This window comes from Trematomus bernacchii, unplaced genomic scaffold, assembly GCF_902827165.1.
Source record: "Trematomus bernacchii unplaced genomic scaffold, fTreBer1.1, whole genome shotgun sequence".
Classification (NCBI taxonomy): Eukaryota; Metazoa; Chordata; class Actinopteri; order Perciformes; family Nototheniidae; genus Trematomus; species Trematomus bernacchii.
In genome coordinates, this window is record NW_022987821.1 from 8,099,338 (window position 1) to 8,123,728 (window position 24,391).

The 24,391-nt window shown below is 40.9% G+C and overlaps 1 protein-coding gene across 1 annotated transcript in view; it reads left to right on the forward strand.

Annotated features, from left to right (window-relative positions):
• Positions 1 to 24,391, forward strand: part of LOC117498875 (neural cell adhesion molecule 2-like) — a 78,580-nt gene that overhangs the window by 41,148 nt on the left and 13,041 nt on the right. Inside the window, exons 8-13 of the mRNA XM_034151033.1 lie at positions 223 to 410; positions 636 to 732; positions 1,982 to 2,155; positions 6,844 to 6,963; positions 9,575 to 9,696; positions 11,722 to 11,896. Of these exons, the coding sequence (XP_034006924.1) occupies positions 223 to 410; positions 636 to 732; positions 1,982 to 2,155; positions 6,844 to 6,963; positions 9,575 to 9,696; positions 11,722 to 11,896 (876 nt within the window). The remainder of the gene's footprint in view (positions 1 to 222; positions 411 to 635; positions 733 to 1,981; positions 2,156 to 6,843; positions 6,964 to 9,574; positions 9,697 to 11,721; positions 11,897 to 24,391) is intronic.

Here is a 24,391-nt window from a genome sequence, read left to right on the forward strand (position 1 = left end):
ATGACATTATTGTTCTATTAATATAAAGGGAGGTCAGGTACTCTTTAAAACAGCTGCTAGTTATGGGTACTTTTTACTGAAGTACATTTCAAAGTTCTTTACTTTCACTTGAGTAAAGAAGTTTAGTCAGTACTTCTACTTCTTTCACCAGAGTATTGTTAAACACGAGTATCTGTACTTCTACTTGAGTAAAGGATGTGTGTACTCTTCCCCTCTCTGCAGATATCCCAAAGCTCCTGAGCAACCACACCATCTTCTACTCGTGGGAGGGCAACGCGGTGAACATCAGCTGCGACGTGATGTCCAACCCTCCGGCCACCATGCTGTGGAGGAGAGAGAGGTTCACCATCTCTGCAGAGGGCACGACCAACACCAGGGTGCACAGCGCCGAGGGCAAGTCTGTGCTGGAGGTGGGTACAAGAGTCAAACAATACTGAATATATGAAGGGACATACAAAACATGGCAACTATGAGAATAATAATGAACTATAATGACATACAAATGTCATTGAGACACAGAAAATATGATTTATTATGATACTTGACCTTATAAGTCCTGATACAAATGTAAACTATATTAGAAATTATTGAAAGCCGATTAAATGCATCATAAATATAATATGTTCCGCTTCCAGGTGACTCCGATGTCCGACAGAGACTTTGGACGCTACAACTGCACGGCGAGGAACAACATCGGGGTTCGATACCAGGAGTTCATTCTGGCGCAGGCAGGTGAGTGATCTAATATTGAGGTGTGCGACCCCCGACCCCCCGACACTCTCACAGCACCAGGAACTGTTCGAGGGCTTTGTAACTCGACCTCTCCACTAATGGTAATAGCTTTATTTGAATTTCTCAGGAAATAAATACCTCTACAGCTCCTAAACTCAAATAGAGCCGTGTGATTTACCTCACCCCTCGCTATTTACTGAAGGACCCCCTAATTTACGCTCGAGCAGGTTTATACACAATAGTGCGGTCCAATTATCCTTAGTGCAGATTAAACGTGCAGCGTACGTGTATTCTTGCAGGAAACAATGTGGAAGTGGTTCTCTCTCTCACACACACACACACACACACACACACACACACACACACACACACACACACACACACACACACACACACACACACACACAGTTTGAAGCTGCAGTGACTCACTTCTTTGCACACGGTCTCAAAGCCGGACCTTGAGTAAAAAACGACAAGAAATGTGTTATTGTGAATATTGCATTCATGCTTTTCAAAGTGAGAAACACGCGTGACAAAAAAGGTCTGATGGGTTTCAGATAAAACACATCCATGGTCAAGTGAAATATGCAGCCGTGTGAGGTCACCTTGAAGCACACATTATATTATAACTATATTAACTTTGATGTAAGAGATGTGATAGGTAGGGACAGTGAGTACTACCTTCAGCATTTAGTTTGAAGGTGCATTTATTGTTGGATGTGCATAGTTGAAATAGTTTGTTTCTCTCTGGAAGCAGCCAAACATTTTACACATGACTGGAATATTCTTCCAGCTGAGCTTCAAACACTGACTTTAACTATTTCTCTTATAGTGCAAAACATGAATATTAACAACATTAATACCACTGTAATTTCCAAGTGTAATTGTATTGTAATATTATATTTGAACTGTACTATGTACTATTTCATTAACCTGTACTTTAAATGTTTGTGTGATAGAGATTATGACTTTTTTGTTAGTGTATGTTGATTGCTATCACTCATGTCTGTGCCATTAAGGCCGTTCATGTTATCACTAGTTGTTAAGTACACCATGGTATTGTGCTTTTGGGTGTTTTCCCACTCCTTTTTGAACATTAAAGCATGTAGACATGTCACAGTAGAGGCACAATATACAAATATGAACCTGAAAATGAGCGTTAAAGGGCCCCTCTTGTTCTTTTTGCCTCGTATCTAAGAAGTTTCCCTGCTGTTGGACGATTCAAGTATTTCTGATTTCTCTTTTCCAGACGTCCCATCCAATCCGTACTCGGTGCGTCTCTCAGCTGTTTCCCAGCGTTTAGCCACCGTCACCTTCATGAAACCAGACTCCCATGGAGGCGTTCCCATCAGCTTCTACCTGGTCCAGTACAAAGACGTGGGGTCTCAGGAGTGGAAGGACGTGAAGTCTCACAGCATCCAGAGTGAGTGGGAAATATATTGTTTTAATGCCCTTTTCTCTTCCTTTATGGGTAATAAATGTTTAGTGGGCCTCATTATGCACAACATGTTGTTATTGTGCATGCTCAGCTCATTTCCCTGACAAAGACAATTTCCTTTATGTTTGTTACACAGTGTACATGAGGGGGGTTAGAGGCGTGATCAGTACAAGTGATCAAAACATTTAATTACACACTTTATCGCCCAGGAGAAGAAAAAGGGCCGCCGTAAGACATGTCCAAATGATTGTGAGGAGTGTGTTGGAAAGTAGCTAAGTACATTTACTCATAAACTCGGAACAAGTACACATTTCAGATACTTTTATGTACGTAATGCGACTTACAGTTTGGAAGCAAATACTTGATTTTACTCCTATAAATATAAATATATATATATTGTTCCAAATGATGGCCATTCTGCACTGACTACTTTAGTACTTTTGGTACTTTAAAGTGGACCTATCATGCTATATTTGAATAATATAGTGTAGGACCATACCTATATAAGGCATATTTATACTTTTTTTTTTTCAAAATACCAAACAGATCATGCATTTTAGCCATGCCTCATTTCGCTCAATTTGACATTTTTTAGATCTGTTTTAGCAAGGGCTGATTCTGTGAGAACAGCACCACCTACAGGCCTGGCATATGTACTACAGCGTCTCCAGCGCTTTCGAACGGCAATGGCCGTGGCTGTCTCCTCCTGATTGGTGGAGTTGGCCCAATAGCCGTAGCGCCACCGTCCTGACGTCAGGACAGTGTTCAAATCTGGATCAGTTTTTATCAGATCCGTTGCAGCCCCTTTTTTAGAGATTTGGGTATGGAGGAAAATAGAGAGGGTTGTGTTTTCTGACACTTGGTGAGTTCCCTGGAACACCGGGGACACATATTCATGTAGAAAAGACGTACAACAGTGCATTTTGCATGATAGGTCCCCTTTAACTTGTAACAAAGTATTTCTAAACTGTGCTTTTACTAGTTTTACTGTACTAAAAGATATGAGTACTTCTTCCACCACTGGGTTAAAGTATTTTTCTCAACATCTCTTGAACATAAACTGATGTTAAAGGGTCAGACATGTCCATAAAAACATAATATTACGACTGCTCCGCTTCTGATTTCCATTTATCAGTATAAGTATGCAATACTTTTGACTAGTAATCTCAATCTCACACAATACTCAAGAGGGAGCTAATTGATTTTGAAACCCTTATACAATATAATATTCCACTCTAAATGCATTGTTGCTTTAATTCAAATGATGGATGATGAGTTTAATCATACACCCGTTCTCCAATGACAAATATAAATGCAGATTGTTAGCAAGGAAAAGTCGCAACCAACTCACGGTCGACCAAAAGGAACATTAGTAGTTTTGTCACACAGTTTGAAAGTTATCAAGTAGCTTCTTCGGATACTAGAAGCCGTATCACATGATCTGCCATGCGATCCTTTAAAGCCTGAGATGTTGTTGGGTATTGACGAACCTAAAACACCTCGTGGGGACAGATCCAGAACACTCTCCTCTTCATCCTCTTCATCCTCTTCCTCCTCGCTTCACGACTTCAGATTGATTTCTGAGCTGGTACAGGTGAAGGATGGCTGGGGAAAAGAAGCCTAGAGGACTAATGGTTTGGTGATAAGCAGGTCTGACTAAGGGCTTTTCACTAATATCCCTCATTTCAGAGTCAATTACGATATGTAGATGCAGGGAGGAGGATACTGAACGCTCATTAAGGAGTCCTTTCCCTCTCCTGTAGTGTGTCATATTGGTTTAAATGCATGTAAAGGGTCTGCAAAGGCTAAAATCCTTACGTTCACGCCACTTTTTGAGCATTAAAGCATGCAAACAAGGCATAAAAGACACTAATATGAACCTGAGAGGAGCTTCAAATGTCCGTTTTAACACGTCACACATCAGGAGCAGAACTGGATAAAGTAACTTCATCTCTCCAGTTCATTCTTGCTGATTATTCTGCATTATATCAATGAAATATTAAAGCAGAATAATTACAAACCATCTAGGGCTGCACGATTTGGGGAAATAATCGAATTGCCATTTTTCTGACAGATATTGCGATTCGATTTGCGATATTTATTTTTAAGCAACCCAACGGAAGTTTATTGTAAAATGCGGCCATATCTCCGACTATAGGTCGTATCAACGTGCTCCCGTCTCTAGCACCCGCGCAGCCCGAGCTACGAGTGAAAGAACTAAACTTACATGAAACTTCCGTTAGGTTGCTTTAAAGTCAAGCTTCAGTTTCAGATTCACCCTGTAACGGAGCGTCCACACAGCAGCGTTAAAAAAATCTTGGAACGCTTCTGCCCATTCACTTTGAATGGGGTGACGTCACTTTGCCTCACTTTTCGCCGAACTGCATTGTGGGAAGCAGAGCGGAGATTTCCAGGATTTTCAGGATTCAAAGTTGAGCAATGTTCAACTTTTGAAGCTGAGGTGGAAGCGTCAGCCAATCAAATCCCGTGTACGCAAATCTGACCGTTCAAGCTCTAGCCAATCAAACCGCGTGTATGCTGGGAGAGACATACCGCAGGTCATTTCCTCATATTCCAAAACATGGAGGAGAAATTAGCGGTAGGGAATCACCCGGTGCTTTATGACCAGTCCCTATTTACCTACCGGGATACAAACCGGAGGAGCCAGGCATGGAGGGAGGTGGCAGAGACAGTGGTAGGTTTTCGCCTGTTTGGGGAGTTTATATCCAGTTTACTTCGGGCTTTTTGGCTTCGTATGTCGGGGGCGGGAGATTCATGTGATTGGTTGTTGGTGCCTTGCTCGCAAAAAATCCCCAAGCTTCAGATACGCCCACCTCCAAGATTTTTTTAACGCTGCTGTGTGGACGGGCCGTAATAGATGTGAAACATGTGATGGAGCATTACTAACCTGACTCAGATGGTTTCACCAAAGCATCAGGAAAGCTCCATTGGAAGTAAAGTATTTCAAAAATACTTGGCAGGTGATTGGATCAATCTGTCTATCACCTACTATCATGGGCCACTTCTGATTGGTTAACAATGACTGGTACATGTGGAGCAAAAATATCCAACAAAAATATTTTAAAAACAAAAAAAAATCGCAGGCTTTGCCATTTGATAATCGATTAATCGTTCAGCCCTAAAACCTCTTCAGCATCCTTACGCAATAAACCCTCCACTATAATGAGATGCCTGGACTCATTGCATTTGAATGCTTTTGCCCAAATTGAAATGTCTGTTTATAGCTGGAAAGTAAACCTAGTGCCGCTGCAAATTGCAGAATGTGTTATCAGTTCCAGGATTAAAGAACTGCAGAAGCACCTATTACTATTCAAGTATTTAATTTGTGCAGTCGGACAAAAACAACAACTTTCACTCATTACAGCGCCTCTGAATACTGAGGGTTAGTTAATGGACTCAAGGATTTCAATATGAATCTGTAATGTGGATTTTATAATAATAAAGTTATAGTGTGAAGGCAGCAGATTTTACTGTTGATGTTTTTTATGATAATGTTCTGTGATTAGATCCCATTGAATCATCTACAAGGTCTTATTCTTTCATATTTCTCTCTTTTTTATTCACTACCAATTAAAGCTAATTATGTTCTGTATTCACAGACTAATAATCTTTTCATAAACTGTTTATTATTCGTCTTTTACTGCCTTACAAGTCTTGAATTGGAAATGGGGGACCCTGATGTAAACAAGACGAAAGTCTTTCTCTGGTCTGCATCCCCTTAACAATTGTATGTTTTGAGCTGTACTGTACTGTACCCAATATACAAGCTGTTAATAAACTTTTCAATCAATCAATCAATAACTTTTTACATTTATCGGACAAAATATAAATCAACTTGTACATTCAACTTAAAGTGGACCTACAGTATCATGCTATATTTAAATGATATATTGTAGGGCCATACCTATATACGGCATATTTATACGTTTCTGTTTTCAAAATACCAAACAGATCATGCATTTTAGCCATGCCTCATTTCGCTCAATTTGACAATTTCTAGCTCTGGGCAGATTCTGTGAGAACAGCACCATCTAGAGGCCTGGCATATGTACTACAGCGTCTCCAGCGCTTTCGAACGGCAATGGCCGTGGCTGTCTCCTCCTGATTGGTGGAGTTGGCCCAATAGCCGTAGCGCCACCGTCCTGACGTCAGGACAGTGTTCAAATCTGGATCAGTTTTTATCAGATCCGTTGCAGCCCCTTTTTTAGAGATTTGGGTATGGAGGAAAATAGAGAGGGTTGTGTTTTCTGACACTTGGTGAGTTCCCTGGAACACCGGGGACACATATTCATGTAGAAAAGACGTACACAAGTGCATTTTGCATGATAGGTCCCCTTTAAATAGTCATCTGTAATGTCTCAATGTTATTTCAGGTTATAGTATGCTTTATTACTATTGGTCTTTTTGTATTTGCTACCTATTAAAGCTAATTATCTCATCACACAGTGCTCTAAGATGAGTGACTTGCATTTCTAGCAAGACCAGAAACTGTCCTGAACATTTTGATATGTAACACATGGTAATTGGTCTAGTTAGATATACATATATAAGGGTGGTTTGTTCCTGCTCTTTTCCTCCCGCTATGTGCATGATTGATGGCCCCAACATGTGTCCAGGGGTCATGACCTCTGACCTTTGACCTCTCTCCTCAGCGACGGTGGTTCTGACGGCGCTGGAGCCCAACACCACCTACGAGGTCCGAGTGGCAGCCGTCAACGGGAAGGGTCAGGGAGAGTTCAGCCACACGGAGAGCTTCCAGACTCTTCCCATCCGTGAGTTCACCCTCTGTTTAACACCCACACACAGCTAGCCTCCTGACACAGCCTTCAAAATAAGAGCTTCCAGACGCTGCCCATCCGTGAGTTCACCCTCTGTTTAACACCCACACTCAGCTAGTTTCCTGACACAGCCTTCAAAATAAGAGCTTCCAGACTCTTCCCATCCATGAGTTCACCCTCTGTTTAACACCCACACACAGCTAGCTTCCTGACACAGCCTTCAAAATAAGAGCTTCCAGACTCTTCCCATCCGTGAGTTCACCCTCTGTTTAACACCCACACTCAGCTAGTTTCCTGACACAGCCTTCAAAATAAGAGCTTCCAGACGCTGCCCATCCGTGAGTTCACCCTCTGTTTAACACCCACACTCAGCTAGCTTCCTGACACAGCCTTCAAAATAAGAGCTTCCAGACGCTGCCCATCCGTGAGTTCACCCTCTGTTTAACACCCACACTCAGCTAGCTTCCTGACACAGCCTTCAAAATAAGAGCTTCCAGACGCTGCCCATCCGTGAGTTCACCCTCTGTTTAACACCCACATGGAGACAGTTTCCTGACACAGCCTTCAAAATAAGAGCTTCCTAACTCGGGTTAGGGACTCCATACTGACACTCGTCATCCAGTCATAATCACGTGTATTCATTAGTATTATTGGCATATTCTACCATTTCACACATGTTGATGTGATCCACCCCCACACGGAGCTTGTTTCCTGACACAGCCTTCAAAATAAGAGCTTCAAGACATTCGTTATCCAGTCATAATCACTTGTATTCATTAGTACTCTTGCTTCATAGGTGTTCATTATTAATGATTGGCATATTCTACCATTTCACTGACACATCCTTCAAAATAAGAGCTTCTTAATTCGTTAGCATGCAACACAAAAGGGACTAAACATGTTAATTATTAATACTCTAACATTTCACACCTGTTGATGTGATCTATCACACACAGCTAGTTTCCTGACACGTCCTTCAAAATAAGAGCTTCTGAACTCATTAGGGCGCAACACAAAAGGGACTAAACCGACATCCAGTCATAATCACTTTTATTCATCAGTACTGTGGCTTCATAGTTGTTAAATATTACCATATTCTACTATTTCACACATGTTGATGTGATCTATCCCCGCACACAGCTAGTTTCCTGACACGTCCTTCAAAATAAGAGCTTCTTAACTCATTTGTATGCAACACAAAAGTGGAAAAACAGATAAAACAGCCATAAAATGCTTTTTTATTAACATATAAAGATATTTGTGTCCTGATTTAATCAAATAATATAAATATGCTGTACGTGAACGAAATGCAAACATGCATATTTCATATTTTCAAAGCAGCCGCACCTCAGTGAAACTCCTATTTGCCGTCTAATGAAACTCTGACAAGCTTATATATGAAATAGTTACATCCCCTCGTATTTCAGCGATATGAATCCAGAGTATTGGAGCCTGGAATAGATCCTGTCAAAGTTGTGGCTTGATGTAAAACTGCTGCATTAAAAATTATATACTGCAGGGGTTTTATGATAAGCATTTTATTTATTCTGGCAATCTGGCACCGGAGGATTGCAGTAAATCTAGGCGAGGCCGTAGAAGAAGTATTTCCACCGTTAATATTATACTGAGTTATGAATGTTGGAAAGAATACCCAATTAGCAAAATACACTGAATAATAAGACATTAGTTCCAGCCAGGCAGGGGAGTCGCCTCTTAATATGAATTTAATTCAGCTTTAAAGCTCCGTACTGCATCCTTATCTCATATCTCGCACCGTGCCACCTGCTCCACACACACACACACACACACACACACACACACACACACACACACACACACACACACACACACACACACACACACACACACACACACACACACACACACACACACACACACACACACACACACACACATACACACACACTCACACACACATACCATGTATACATCACTTCAGGGGACATTACATTGACTTACATGCATTTCCTGGAGACTTATCCTAACCTTAACCAAAACCAACACATGCCTAACCCTTACCCTAAGCAAGTCTTCACCCTAAAATTAATGATTCCCCCCCTCCATTATGTCCCCATAAGGGGGGCGAGTCCACACACGTGACTGTGTAAACAGATTTAGGTCCCCAAAAGGATGGTAATGCTAGGACACACACACACACACAAACACACTCTCTCTCTCTCTCTCTCTCTCTCTCTCTCTCTCTCTCTCTCTCTCTCTCTCTCTCTCTCTCTCTCTCTCTCTCTCTCTCTCTCTCTCTCTCTCTCTCTCTCTCTCTCTCTCTCTCTCTCACACACAAAGGCATATTGTTTTGAGCTCCTCTTCTGGTGTTTCCACTATTTATTATTCGTCTTTTACTTTCTATGGAAACATTCATTAGCTAACAATGACATTATTGTTCTATTAATATAAAGGGAGGTCAGGTACTCTTTAAAACAGCTGCTAGTTATGGGTACTTTTTACTGAAGTACATTTCAAAGCCCGAAGTTTAGTCAGTACTTCTACTTCTACCACTTTTAAACATGAGTATGTGTACTTCTACTTGAGTAAAGGATGTGTGTACTTATATATACTCTCTGCTCCTCAGGAGAGCCCAGTCCTCCGGCGGTCCACGGGCAGAGAGGGATGGGTAAGGCCTACAGGCTGGGTCTGGTGAAGCAGGACGACGGAGGGATGCCCATCGTGGAATACATCGTCAAGTACAGGACCGTGAGTATTTTACAGTATTTAAACACGAGTACTGCAGTCAGGACTGTTCTCAGAATACATTTTCTAGATTACTCCCACGCCAGGGTTATCTTACATTCCCAATTGTAGTGGTAACATAACTCGTGCTTATACGATATGCTACTATTTCACTTGCATTGTTCATTTTAATTGCTTGCGTTGTGAGAATAATTCTAATTGTACATTTCGCTAAACTTCAATATCATATAATCACTGATTAAAAACCACAATCTCACTGACGTTCTTTAAAATGAAAATTCAAAATATAACTCTTATTCTCAGTTACCGAGCTATATGAACATAAATAATCTAAGGAAAATACAGGATATGGTTTCCACTCCAGGAATAATTCAAGGATAAAAGCTGAATCAGTTTATTCACACAACAAGCCTCAATACGTTTTATTATTTTGAACACAAGTGGAAAATGTCCTTGGTTCACGAAATGTGTAAAAAGGAACCCAGATTCTGCCCCTTTTGCAGGTTGAATATCACAATCCAGCTTCCAACAAAGTGACTATTACTAAAGTGGATAATCTTCTTATTTAAACACGGGTACTGCGGTCAGGACTGTTCTCAGAATCCAACTTCTATCGAGTCTAGATTACTCCCAGGCCAGGGTTATCTTACATACCCAGGTTTAGGGAGGGTCATGTAATGGGATTACTTGTTTAGTGTGTTATTGTTCTTTACAAAAAGCGGGACTTACACAATAGCAGGAAGTGACTCTGCGAGTGTCTCAATGGTTCCCGCCGATTGAGTTGAGTGCGTTGGTGGCAAAATGAATAATGTTCTGCTTGACGATCTCTCTTTCTCTTTCTCTATCCTTGTGTCACTTAGAATTCATGCTTTTCAAAGAGCACACACAGGCTCTCCAAATGCACTCATCCGTGTGTGTGTGTGTGTGTGTGTGTGTGTGTGTGTGTGTGTGTGTGTGTGTGTGTGTGTGTGTGTGTGTGTGTGTGTGTGTGTGTGTGTGTGTGTGTGTGTGTGTGTGTGTGTGTGTGTGTGTGTGTGTGTGTGTGTGTGTGTGTGTGTGTGTGTGTGTGTGTGTGTGTGTGTGTGTGTGTGTGTGTGTGTGTGTGTGTGTGTGTGTGTGTGTGTGTGTGTGTGTGACAAAAAGCAGCTTAAACTCACAAGATAAGGCGCGCTGCTGAGATGAGGCCAGGAAGCAGAAGAGATGGCACTCGTACAAAAACTCTCCGTAGGACTAAGTGGATTTGGGCTTGTCCAAATCTCCTATCTCCCCGATGCTAATGTGTCCAAGCAGGCCTTTTCTCTGTGTCTCGAGGAAGTGACAGCGGTTTTAAAATCATTCTGCCGCAGATGAAAATCCCGCTGAGGAACAGAGGGTCAGGAAATCTCAGTGAGGCTTTTGAAGGCCGTGCGGGAAGCCAATGGCAGATGCTTCACACCCCAGTAATCGTGCTGCCTTCACTGGCATCGGGAACACACAAATGCTTCATCACGCATAAAGGATGGGAACAGAGTAGTCTGGAAACACACACACACACAGAGACCCATCATAGTCACCTGACAATCCAGGCAAATGTTAAATACATTCACGATCATGCACCTTGACGCCTGTTTTGCACACTTTGTCCTCCAATATTGGGAGGAAAAAGGGTCCAAGGAGGCACGAAGGGTAAGCACTCAGAACATTTGGCAAAGCTCTTGGCTAGGTCTTTCAATCCTTTGTTTTAAAATTGAAGACGGCTGTAAGGAAGTGGGAAAGAGAAAAGGGCACACAGGAGCAGAGAGATATCACAGAGCTTGTGTGAACTTGATGAAAAACATTATTTTTACCCTATTCAAGTGTGGGCGTTTTCACTACCACGACTCAATGTGGGATTGCAGTTGCTCTCACAAAAGGGTAAGCTGTTGTTTAAAGCAACAACACTTCCCTCTGATGCTTGCAGACTGAAATGAAAAGCATTGATTGAAGTTGAACTCGAGTGTTGCGAGGCATTTCTTTTTACATTTCTCCTCCCCTTGTTCTGTCTCGCAGGATAAAGAAGAGCAGTGGATGACCAAGCTAGTCCCGGGAATGAATGATTTCGCCATGTTGCAGCCGCTGCAGTGGAACACCAGATATGAAGTGGAAATAACGGCACGAAACGTCAAGGGTCTGTCGGAGCCCAGCTTCTATCAGTTCTTCATGCCACAGAAACCTGACATTACAGGTACAAGCCCCATCAAAGAAAAGTGTTGTTCCATATATATATATATATATGCCCTTTCTCTTTCCCGATGCTTCTAGCTGCTATCGAACGCCTTTTGAAAGAGCATTTTCTGAGCTTCTTGTGTTTGTCATACCGCTGCAAAGAGCGATAGCATTGGCGATAACAAAAGCAATGGAGCAAGATGTAAACGTGGCGATAAAGAGAGCCTCCTGGAGGAGAGACTGCTGCCATGGATTTCTATCTGAGTGGCGTTTCATCTGAGAGAAACACTTTCTAGTCAAAAGCAGGACATTATTCTGCTGTAAAACATCCTTTCAGCTGCACTCAAAACCTCTCTTGGACATTGCATAGTCTACATTCATCTAAAACAAGAAAATACAAAGATAGGAATTACAAAATGCACATCATACAGTAGTAGTATGTAGTACTCCTTTTTACAAGTGAACTGAGCTTCATGGGTCAAATCATTGGACTGAGCCCTTAAATCGCTCAAGGAGATATTTGCACCCGTGGATTGCAGAAAATAAAACCTTTCTTCGAATTGTGTTGTGCTTTAAGCTTCAATATCCAGGTTCAAGCGGGTTTATCAGGCAAAATAACCACAATATATACAGGATATACTGCTTATTTCTCACTCTTGTGATTGTAATATGGAAATCAGGCTAAATAGAAGCACAAGACCTCACTTTGGGCTCCAAAAAGTGGACTTCCTATTTGTAAGGCTTTGAGTTATTCAATTATTAAGAAAATAACCCTCAGTTGCAGCATTGCATCTTGTGGTTGGTCCATGATGTGTTTTCAGCACAAAGACCTCCCCACACAGACCTGACTAAGGCTCTCCTGCTCCTGTGTTCTCAGTGCAGACGTCCACATTAAGGATTCATTCACACCTGTTCAAATAAACCGCTCGAATGGTGCAATCACACCTGGGTTCCCTTCAAAGTAACCCACCAGACCACGAGTGAAAACACCCGCAGGCTGTTCTGTAAAATATCTTCTTCTTCTTCTTCGTAGTGTGAAGCTTCTCCCGTTGTGCTGCTTTGCAATTCAGCAGCTTCTTATTTGCACAAACACAAGCTTCTCCCTCAGCTCCGTGTCGTCCGTATGCCGAGGTTATGATTCCCATGAGGAGCCTTTTGTTTCCTTCCTTGGTGAGCCTGGTGCTTAATGTAGCCGAAAAAGAAATGTCTAGATGTGCAGGAAGCTTCTCATTTCAACGTCCTGGAGGCGATGCACGTGAGCAGGAGCTTTGAAGTATACATGCAGCCGTGTTTCACTTAATCTGGAACACACACTGTTAAGGACGCACACGTATTGTTGAGATAAATGTGCCCCCCTGAAGCCCTCCATATGTGGAGAAAGGAATCAAAGAGAGGTTGTTTCGGTGCGCTGTTGCTCTCCTCTCCGCCTGTTACACCGTCCATTTGTGTTGTTTTGGATGGAGCGAGTGTTTGTGTGTCATTACAGCGCGGGCTAAATGGCCTGTGAGAGTGTGTGCTGCTTTTCAAACAGGAAGCGAGGGGGAAACGGCGAGCTTAAGGCAGGTCACTTCGATTGGCTGTCCTCTCTTGTTAGCGCACAGTGGTGCATCGTGGGGAAAGAGCCCGAGAGAGACAGTGGAGATAAAACGATTTCCTCTTAATGTGTTTGTTTGAGGAAGAGTAACACAGAGCGGCTTCTCGGCTAAAAGTGGACGGAGGGAGAGGAAATGTTGGAGAAAAATGTGTAGAATCGTTCGCCTATTTTGTTCAAATGTCTTTCAACTTCAAGCTCACTCAGGACTCTGAAATGACTCCGATAGCAAACCAATTGATAATCTCATTAGCACACAGATTACCCTTGAATAATGGCACCACATTTTCATTAAGAAAAGGCGTCAATATAAATATTTTCAAGCCAAAAACGACGTCCATTTACTTGTATAATCTTGGAGCAGAATAAGGACTCACACTGAACCAAATGGGATATTGAGGAAGTCTTTTTTGTACAAACGCATGCACATTTTTTATATAAGAGCCATCTCCCACTATATAAAATATAGTCTATCTAGGAGCCTTCAATCTCCCACAAACCCTGTTTCAAACCTCTGTATGTATAATGCATTTGGAGTGGATTTAACCTCCCCTTAAATCCTCTTTCCTCCGTCCTGTTAGCTGCACGCCACAGATTGAAACGCTGCCCTTGGTTCCTTTTCAATTTGCTTTCTTCAAACCACATCACATTTTTCTTTGCACTGCCCCTCCTCTCTTTCCAATTGCTTTGTGTCTTTAAAAGCTGATTTTCTCTCGCTCTCGTGAACAACGCACTTGACTTTTTGTCTCGTGATTTCCTTCCCCCGACCTTTATTTTGACTCGTAAAGGTAAAAAGCTCATTTACAAGTTGTTTCCATGACGTCATAATGGCCTGACAGGAGCGGACTTTACCATTAAGCAAGGTTGGCAACCTCCCTAATAGATCTTACAACGGATGGCTATAACATAAAGCTATCTTTGATAGGGCTGTGCGATTATGGCAAAAATCATAATCACGATTATTTGGGTCAATAATTGATATCACGATTATTAAATACGATTATTCATTGACTTTGAAAAAATCTATTTATTGAACTTTAAAACAAATACAAATAATAATTTGAACAGTATCTTTTTAACTGTTGATTACCCTGAACGTATAATTCAACTGAAAAACCAATACAAAAATAAATAAAATAAATTATACATTTATTTTTACATTTAAATAAATAATATCAAAATAATAAATACCAATAAACAAGATCAACAAATATTTTGCATGTTGCAGTGCACTGTCACAACCTAGCAAAGCTAAATAATTGTTTTTTTCGATTATGTTGTTTTCGTAATTGTGGCAGGCCAAAATCGTAATTGCAATTAAAATACGATTAATTGCACAGCCCTAATCTTTGAGCCTTTTCAGACCATTTACATGCACTAAAACCTAAATAACACACTGCAGGAAATGGGCCCCTTTAAGAGCAGAGATATCTAAATAATTCTCGATACAGTGTGGTGTTGCTTGTGTTTTTCTTGGCTCCCTCCTCTCCTTGCAGTGCTGTAAAACGCTTTGATTTAAACAGTCGTCATAGATTTAGTTTGAGGAGCGTTGCACTAATCTCATCAAAGCGCCGGGATAAATAATCTGAAAGGCTTCGCTCCTCTCCTGCGAGCTGCAGTCCAACTTTTCCTGGAAGTGACGCCAGCTGTTTAAACGGGAAATGAGTACTTTTATAGCTGTCCATTACATTAATCAATCGGCTCATATATTTCCTACTCTGAGATTTGTTGTTTCTTTACAGCCGTGTAATGAAACAGACGCATGCCCGTAACTTCTGTTATTTAATCTGCTAATGTGATTTAAGATATATGGTCTTTTTACGAGAAAATAAATACATGCCATGGATGATCAAATAACTAATATACACTTATATCGAGGTTCAAAAAGTCTCAAATGAAGCTTCAGTCAAGTAAACAGTGTTTGACCGTTCTCAGAATCAGTTTTATTCCACATCCACAAACAAAAAGGCATCTGTATCTGAAAGTACTCTCAGATTAAAGCTGAAGATATGCTCTGAAGACTGTCAGGTATCTTTGTAAAATGTGTTTGTGAAATACACATATATATATTTAAAGACTGCAGAACTTTGCTGTTCAAGATCAGCGCTGATGTTTACACGCTTGTTTATTTATTGAACAAAGGACCGTGTTTCCTGGGGAGCGTAGTTAACATATCGTTGTCAACTATGTACTGTAAATATTTTATGATAAGCTCGACGAGCAGGCGGCAGACTTCCTGCTGAGTCGCTGTAACAAAACACTTATGCTATTAAAGGTTTTTTTACACGATCGTTTCAAGGCTGTAAACTTAATGTACTGGTGAATATTAAGCACACAGAGCTGCGTGTATATACAACATAACCCAGTGTTTCTCATTCAGAATACCTGTTGCTGTTTTAGTGATGATGCTAATTCAGCTTTTACCTGAAACTGATTAAAATCCCTCGTTCATTTTCGTTAATTGCAGTTTTTCAAATGGGAAAAGTAGTATATTTGCGTACGTACTTAAAACAAACCCATGCTTTTCTTGATAATGTTAATTGAAAAGGGCAAAATAAGGGTTTTTCTTTTAGTGGAAACATAACTTGTGCTTAAACTATATACTAGTATTTCACTTGCCTTATTAGTTTGAATTCTAATTGTACATTTCCCCGAACTTCAATACCATTTAATAACTGATCAAAAACAACGATCGCACTGACATTTCTTAAGTGATCATTCAAAATATAACTCTTATTCTCAGTAACCAAACTAAATGAACATAAATAATCAAAATTATTCCACTCCAAGAATATTTCAAGGATCTCAATAACGTGTTTTATGTAACAACCCAAGTGGAGTTATGTCCTTGGTGCACACAACCTGTAAAAAGGAACCCAGATTCTTCCTCTTTTGCAGGTTAAAAACACAATTCAGCTTCCAACAAGGTGACTATTACTTGAGTGGATAAAAGGATAATTGAAAACTAAAATCCTACAGTGTGAATGAAGTTTGGTGACGAGGCACAGAAAGCTCTGTCTTTGGATCTGTTGCACCATTTCTAAAGTTAAAATGAGGGTCGCTCTTTTAAATACGTGACTTTAAAGTTGAATTTCATCTCCCAAAGATCAAGGTAGAGAAGCTTTTATCACTCCGTTAATAACCCCAGTCTGCAGCAATTACCTAAAAGTGCACCAAATGTCTTGTTGAATCCACTGATTGTTAAGAACGTGCATATTCCTCTTAAGTTAAGAGTAATTTCCTTTGGTTTTCCGTTCCCTCTTGAGTGCACTTGAGTCACATCAAGGCCTCCTTCTTGTAAATGGACACAAGGACGGACGCCTGCTTCTCCTTCAAAGCAGGGTTTAATGATTGTGTTTCAACTCTCTCTCTGAGGACCACCTCAAACAAACTTTCCCAAAGTCAGCACTTAAGAGAAATCCTCCCTCACATCCACAAATGATTATGTTTATCCCCCACAGATTAGCACTACCTTCCCAATCAATGAGCGCCCGCCGGGTCGTCATTAATCCAGTGTCTTCCTCTCTCACCCAATGGAGGGACAGTCAATCTGTGCTCAGGCTTAATGAGTTTGTATTGTCACAGTGAGATGTGTATGAATGGCTTCAGGTGCCACACACACACACACACACACACACACACACACACACACACACACACACACACACACAGAGAGATCTCCAGCAATCCTGCTAATGGGACTATATATCAACAAGTAATCAGAAGAAGTCGGTAAAAGGGTTAATAGAGCGGGGAAATAGGAATTAACGGCCACTGAGTTAGACAGAAGTTGCTTCCTCGAGGTGTAAAGACAAAACTTTGATGATAAGAGAGAGAATATATAGCTTTAAATATCCTTGTGTGAACAATGTTAGGTCTGTTGCAACTTTATTAGAATCATTTATCCTCACATACTAGATGTATTGAGGGCGACCCTAAATACCTGCTGGGTGGCATACGGCATTTGCTCCATGTTGTGGTAAGAGGTGGGCAATTTCTCTTTGAATAAATCTTTAATTAACGCCTACGAGGCAAGACAGCAAACCCAACGTCTCTCTAATAATGATTTAATAAACAGGGACACACTCTCCCATGCAGAAAAGTGGATTCAACTTATTTGGAAAGCTGCAATAAAACTTCATACCCTCTCATAGAAAATACAATACCCATATATTATGGTCATTTCAAGTTATGTTGGTTAAACTAACTGTAGTTTGTTGACTTTATTTTCACTAGCTTGCAGCAGTATACAGCGTGTAGCATAAAGCAGCATTTTATATCCCAAGGTGGTTTTAAAATACATAAAACTGAGAAATATACCTCATATCTTATGCACATGGAATAACACCAATGTCCACGAGCTTGCAGATTTAAATTGAGAATGAAACCAGCTTTTGATTAAATAAATAATGTGTCCGTCTCTTAAGAAAGGCTATATGAGTATGAGGTTGTATTGCAGCTTTCCAATGTGCACAAATATGTTTAATACACTTTTGTCTGCATGGTTAGAGTAGACGTAGTTACTGTTCATACCTTTACCTGTTCATTGAAACATTGATGGAGAGAAGTTGGGTTTGCTGTTGCCTCGTAGGCCTTTTATAGAAAGTATATTTGAAGAGAATTTGCTCAAACTAAGACACACGGAGTAAATGGAGTATGTTACCCAGAAAGAAATGACGATGGTATTTACACCCCCTGAGCAGCTTTAACCCCTCTACAGTTTATCACGGTGACCTGAGGTTATTCTACATCAGTGTGAGTGCAGGTGATCCTTCAGTGCAGAAATTACCTCATTACTTCTCTTTCCTCTTACCTTATAAATCAACGGTAGCCCCTGCAGACAAAGGTGACGATGTGTCGCATAGCAGTGAATACTAGCAAACATATTTATTACGTTATACAGAAATATATCATGATTACAATTCCCTTCCTCATATCTTAATGTGTTTTTCTGTTGGAAGGCACCTTGGCTGCTCGCTCTTAAGGCCCAGACACACCAAGCCGATTCTGGCCGACGATGGGCGTCCTGTCGCCCTACTCAGATTGGTGTGTCCCGCACCGTCGTGTCTTTTCAGCCATGCCGACACCTTTTCTGCCCACCGATTCAACTTGTCGAATCGGTGGGCAGTCGGCCAAAGGCTGTCGGCAAAAGAAATCACTCTGATTGGCTGTTCAGCTTAGCGAATCAGTGCATGAGAAGCGAAACGGAAGTGATCTGAGATTTCCTTCAACTCCAGCTCTCGACACAGGTTGGGGAAAGCCCCGTGAGCTTCTCGCTGTAGAGTGAACATGGAACACACACGCTAATTTGTTGTTCGTTTATATCACGCAGTCTGTTCTTCTTCTCTCGGTGTATCACGCAGTCTGTTCTTCTTCTCTCGGTGTATCAAGCAGTCTGTTCTTCTTCTCTCGGTGTATCGCGCAGTCTGTCTTCCGGTTGCCTCTTTTGAATGACGAATACACACTACTGCCGCCTGCTGGTAAGGAGAGTTATTGCCACTCACGCATGCGCAGTTCGTACGTGCTTCTTGGCCGTCGGCTGAAGTCTTTGCGGTGTGTTCCAGTGCGACACATGGCCAAGACGCAGAGACGCGAGGCGACACAACAGTCGGGGGTCCGTCTGTGTCAGTTCTTTGGTGTCAGCTTGGTGTGTCCGGGCCTTTAAAGTCTGACTCGTGTCACACTGCTTAAGCTTCTTGTCTTAATTCCTCATGCAGAGATCTGAGCTCTTCGTGAAGGAAGGTGTCTTTTCTTCTTCACAGAATAAATCTCCGTCTGCAGCAGCAAAGAAAGAGGAATCAGGACAATTGGAACATTTTTCAAACACTATAAATTCCTTTCTTTAGCGATCCTTACAGCACATCTATTCAAAACACCAGGTGACATATTCTTCTACTCAAACACCAAAGCACATTTTCATCTAAGGAAGGATGTACATTCCTTCCTGCATTTGCAAAAGAGGTTTAACAATGTTCTGCAGAAGAAGAAATGTATGAAAGGGGCCCTATAATGTTCATTTTAAGATAAGATAACATGTACTTTATTGATCCCAATTGCAGCAGCATGAGAGACAAGGCATTGCACATAAGTAGAAATAAACAATTCAATCAGTATGTAGTGTCTCTACTTTAAAGAGTCCTCTCCTGCTGATGTTCAGGTGTATATCAGTATGTAGTGTCTCTACTTTAAAGAGTTCTCTGCTGCTGATGTTCAGGTGTATATCAGTATGTAGTGTCTCTACTTTAAAGAGTCCTCTCCTGCTGATGTTCAGGTGTATATCAGTGTGTAGTGTCTCTACTTTAAAGAGTCCTCTCCTGCTGATGTTCAGGTGTATATCAGTATGTAGTGTCTCTACTTTAAAGAGTCCTCTCCTGCTGATGTTCAGGTGTATATCAGTATGTAGTGTCTCTACTTTAAAGAGTTCTCTGCTGCTGATGTTCAGGTGTATATCAGTATGTAGTGTCTCTACTTTAAAGAGTCCTTTCCTGCTGATGTAGGTGTATCAGTGTGTAGTCTCTACTTTAAAGAGTCCTCTCCTGCTGATGTTCAGGTGTATATCAGTATGTAGTGTCTCTACTTTAAAGAGTCCTCTCCTGCTGATGTTCAGGTGTATATCAGTATGTAGTGTCTCTACTTTAAAGAGTCCTCTCCTGCTGATGTTCAGGTGTATATCAGTATGTAGTGTCTCTACTTTAAAGAGTCCTCTCCTGCTGATGTTCAGGTGTATATCAGTATGTAGTGTCTCTACTATAAAAGAGTCCTCTCCTCTGATGTTCAGGTGTATATCAGTATGTAGTGGTCTCTACTTTAAAGAGTCCTCTCCTGCTGATGTTCAGGTGTATATCAGTATGTAGTGTCTCTACTTTAAAGAGTCCTCTCCTGCTGATGTTCAGGTGTATATCAGTATGTAGTGTCTCTACTTTAAAGAGTCCTCTCCTGCTGATGTTCAGGTGTATATCAGTATGTAGTGTCTCTACTTTAAAGAGTCCTCTCCTGCTGATGTTCAGGTGTATATCAGTATGTAGTGTCTCTACTTTAAAGAGTCCTCTCCTGCTGATGTTCAGGTGTATATCAGTATGTAGTGTCTCTACTTTAAAGAGTCCTCTCCTGCTGATGTTCAGGTGTATATCAGTATGTAGTGTCTCTACTTTAAAGAGTCCTCTCCTGCTGATGTTCAGGTGTATATCAGTATGTAGTGTCTCTACTTTAAAGAGTCCTCTCCTGCTGATGGTCAGGTGTATATCAGTATGTAGTGTCTCTACTTTAAAGAGTCCTCTCCTGCTGATGTTCAGGTGTATATCAGTATGTAGTGTCTCTACTTTAAAGAGTCCTCTCCTGCTGATGTTCAGGTGTATATCAGTATGTAGTGTCTCTACTTTAAAGAGTCCTCTCCTGATGATGTTCAGGTGTATATCAGTATGTAGTGTCTCTACTTTAAAGAGTCCTCTCCTGCTGATGTTCAGGTGTATATCAGTATGTAGTGTCTCTACTTTAAAGAGTCCTCTCCTGCTGATGTTCAGGTGTATATCAGTATGTAGTGTCTCTACTTTAAAGAGTCCTCTCCTGCTGATGTTCAGGTGTATATCAGTATGTAGTGTTTCTACTTTAAAGAGTCCTCTCCTGCTGATGTTCAGGTGTATATCAGTATGTAGTGTCTCTACTTTAAAGAGTCCTCTCCTGCTGATGTTCAGGTGTATATCAGTATGTAGCGTCTCTACTTTAAAGAGTCCTCTCCTGCTGATGTTCAGGTGTATATCAGTATGTAGTGTCTCTACTTTAAAGAGTCCTCTCCTGCTGATGTTCAGGTGTATATCAGTATGTAGTGTCTCTACTTTAAAGAGTCCTCTCCTGCTGATGTTCAGGTGTATATCAGTATGAAGTGTCTCTACTTTAAAGAGTCCTCTCCTGCTGATGTTCAGGTGTATATCAGTATGTAGTGTCTCTACTTTAAAGAGTCCTCTCCTGCTGATGTTCAGGTGTATATCAGTATGTAGTGTCTCTACTTTAAAGAGTCCTCTCCTGCTGATGTTCAGGTGTATATCAGTATGTAGTGTCTCTACTTTAAAGAGTCCTCTCCTGCTGATGGTCAGGTGTATATCAGTATGTAGTGTCTCTACTTTCGCCCTCTAAGACACAGGGATTTTAGCCTCTGCAGACCATTTACATGCACCAAAACCTACAGAGAAGGGCATAATAGTGCTTCTTTAAACACCATGGCTCAATGAAAGCGTCTGAAATGTAAACTGACAACAATAGTTGGTTTGCCAATATTGATATAACCCTTCAGCCACTAACTCTTTATTATAATTGAAGTGTCACTCTGTTTTTCTTGGAGTTATTTCTAAACTTTGGGAGCAATAAAGAAGACTAACAAGCGTGTAGCGTATCAATCCAACCCCAAACTGTCAGGCTGCCGCTAAGCACTCTGGGTAATACTCCTTATCGGATGATGTTTATGGATTTCACTTTTTCAGCCTGAAGAGTTTTCGCTCTCTTCCCAGAAAAACAGACGACACTTTGATATCATCTTTACCCGGGCATTACTAAATACTTTGGATGTTCCTCCAACAGTTTTTCAATTTATTAGGAGACATTTTCTATTTTTAAATCAAAACAGGAACGCCTGCATGTCTGTGCTTCTGGATTCTGATTATTAAGACAATGGCTTTATGCGATGATAAATGTAAACGCCGCCATGAAAGCTTTGAGAGTATTGCAGTTTTATGAAAGGGAGGGATGTGGCATGAAGATTGGATTAGTATTCTCTTTATTTGTCTGGAATATGTGAGAGCTTCAGGGGGCAAGGAGTTGTTTACGCCTCTGAATGTGTGGCTTTAGCCGGCAGATGAACTTTCAGAAGGTGAGATACAAAGAGTAGCCTGTGGTGGTGGGAACATATTGATCCAGTCAAATCCCCAGATCCAGGAAAAGTGTTTTCAGAATCAGAATCAGAATAGCTTAATTTGTCGCACAGAGAGAAAATGTACATTTGTAACAGCAGAAAAGAGCTTAGTGTTAACTAAGAAACATGCATACATAAATATTAATGATAAACACAATTAAATAAAAGGACACAATTTACAAAATACACATCCTGTAACAGTTCTGAGGATTTAGCAGACACGTATATATTGCACATATTCAGAGATGGCAAAAGTACGCACATCCTTTACTCAAGTAGAAGTACATATACTCGTGTTTCTAAAAGTAGAAGTACTGACTAAACTTCTTTACTCAAGTAGAAGTACAGATACTCGTGTTTAAAAATACTCTGGTGAAAGTAGAAGTACTGACTAAACTTCTTTACTCAAGTAGAAGTACACATACTCGTGTTTAAAAATACTCTGGTGAAAGTAGAAGTACTGACTAAACTTCTTTACTCAAGTAGAAGTACACATACTCGTGTTTAAAAATACTCTGGTGAAAGTAGAAGTACTGACTAAACTTCTTTACTCAAGTAGAAGTTCAGATACTCGTGTTTAAAAATACTCTGGTGAAAGTAGAAGTACTGACTAACCTTCTTTACTCAAGTCAAAGTAAAGAGGGCTTTGAAATGTACTTCAGTAAAAAGTACCCATAACTAGCAGCTGTTTTAAAGAGTACCTGACCTCCCTTTATATTAATAGAACAATAATGTCATTGTTAGCTAATGAATGTTTCCATGCTGAACAACGGCAACATGACAACGTTTTCATTGGTCCCTCTTCTTTAGAGAAGACCAGGAAATGATGGATACACGGATCGTGTTCAAATCAATAGGCACGCAATGACTCTAAATAATAATGATCACGTTCAAAATGTAAGAAGTAGAAAGTCGTGGAGTAAAGATACTGATACCAGAAACATGTACTTCAGTACAGTAACAAAGTATTTGTTCTCCACTACTTCCCAGCTCATATTGCACACAGTTGGTGGTTGTTTTTAATTAGCGTTCCTCTTGCCACGAGGTTATTTTCTGTGTCTCTTTGACTCGCTGCCAGTCTGCTTCTCAGCTCTAAGTCGAGAACAAAGTCAGCGACATGAGAGTCATTCGGGGTTGAGACACGCTGTGACAACTTCCAGTGTTCAGCGTGAGGCTTTGCAAATGTGTTGTTTTTTGGCTCAGTACTCCGGCACACTGGATTTGAAATGAAACTGTGACGGTGAGCTTTAATTTGAGGATGTTTCAGACGCCATTGTTACATTCCAAATCCAATTTTCTGGATCAGGCAACGAAAACAGCCCAAAAAAAAGGAAAGTGTGTTTGGATAATAATATTTTGCCGCCGTCCAAATACTAATGGATTATAGTTTAGATTATTATAGTGTAGATTATGATCTTAAAGGGGCACTACAGTGATTTTACACATGCAGATCAGCCTGTAAAACACTTATATAATGTCCATTCAACACAAAGTCCTAATTAATACAGTGTCATGAAAGACTGGACCGTGCGTTAAGGGGTCAAATGCATCTAGATTAAGCATAATTAACCATACTTTTAAATATATAAGAGTATGTGGGAAACACTGCCACACTTCAGGGGTCTTTTCTTTTTGGAGGTGCCAGACTTCATCACCCGGCAGTCTCTGGGTGTTTCATATTAATGTCTGACCCTCATTTTTAACTTGCGAGAGTGGATGTTCACTTTGTTTAACCCCAGGATCACTTAAGGGCACATTATCTAATCAACCGTGCCACTCTCTGTGCTGCACGGCTCTCATTTTCTCATTACTTTGAACCATAAGAAAGCACTGCTGCCTGTTCCCATCTGAGCTGTTTTAAAGCGCTGACCAGATCTTACAGAAAGTACTTCAACTTTTAGCTGAAAGTACTTCCCACGTGAGTTAGTTTAGAGCTGTGAGCTACAGGATAACATGCCCCCAGTGGACGTGAAGCATCAGTATGCTAATGCTGATGTTTGCTACCTTCAGCTGCAGTGTGG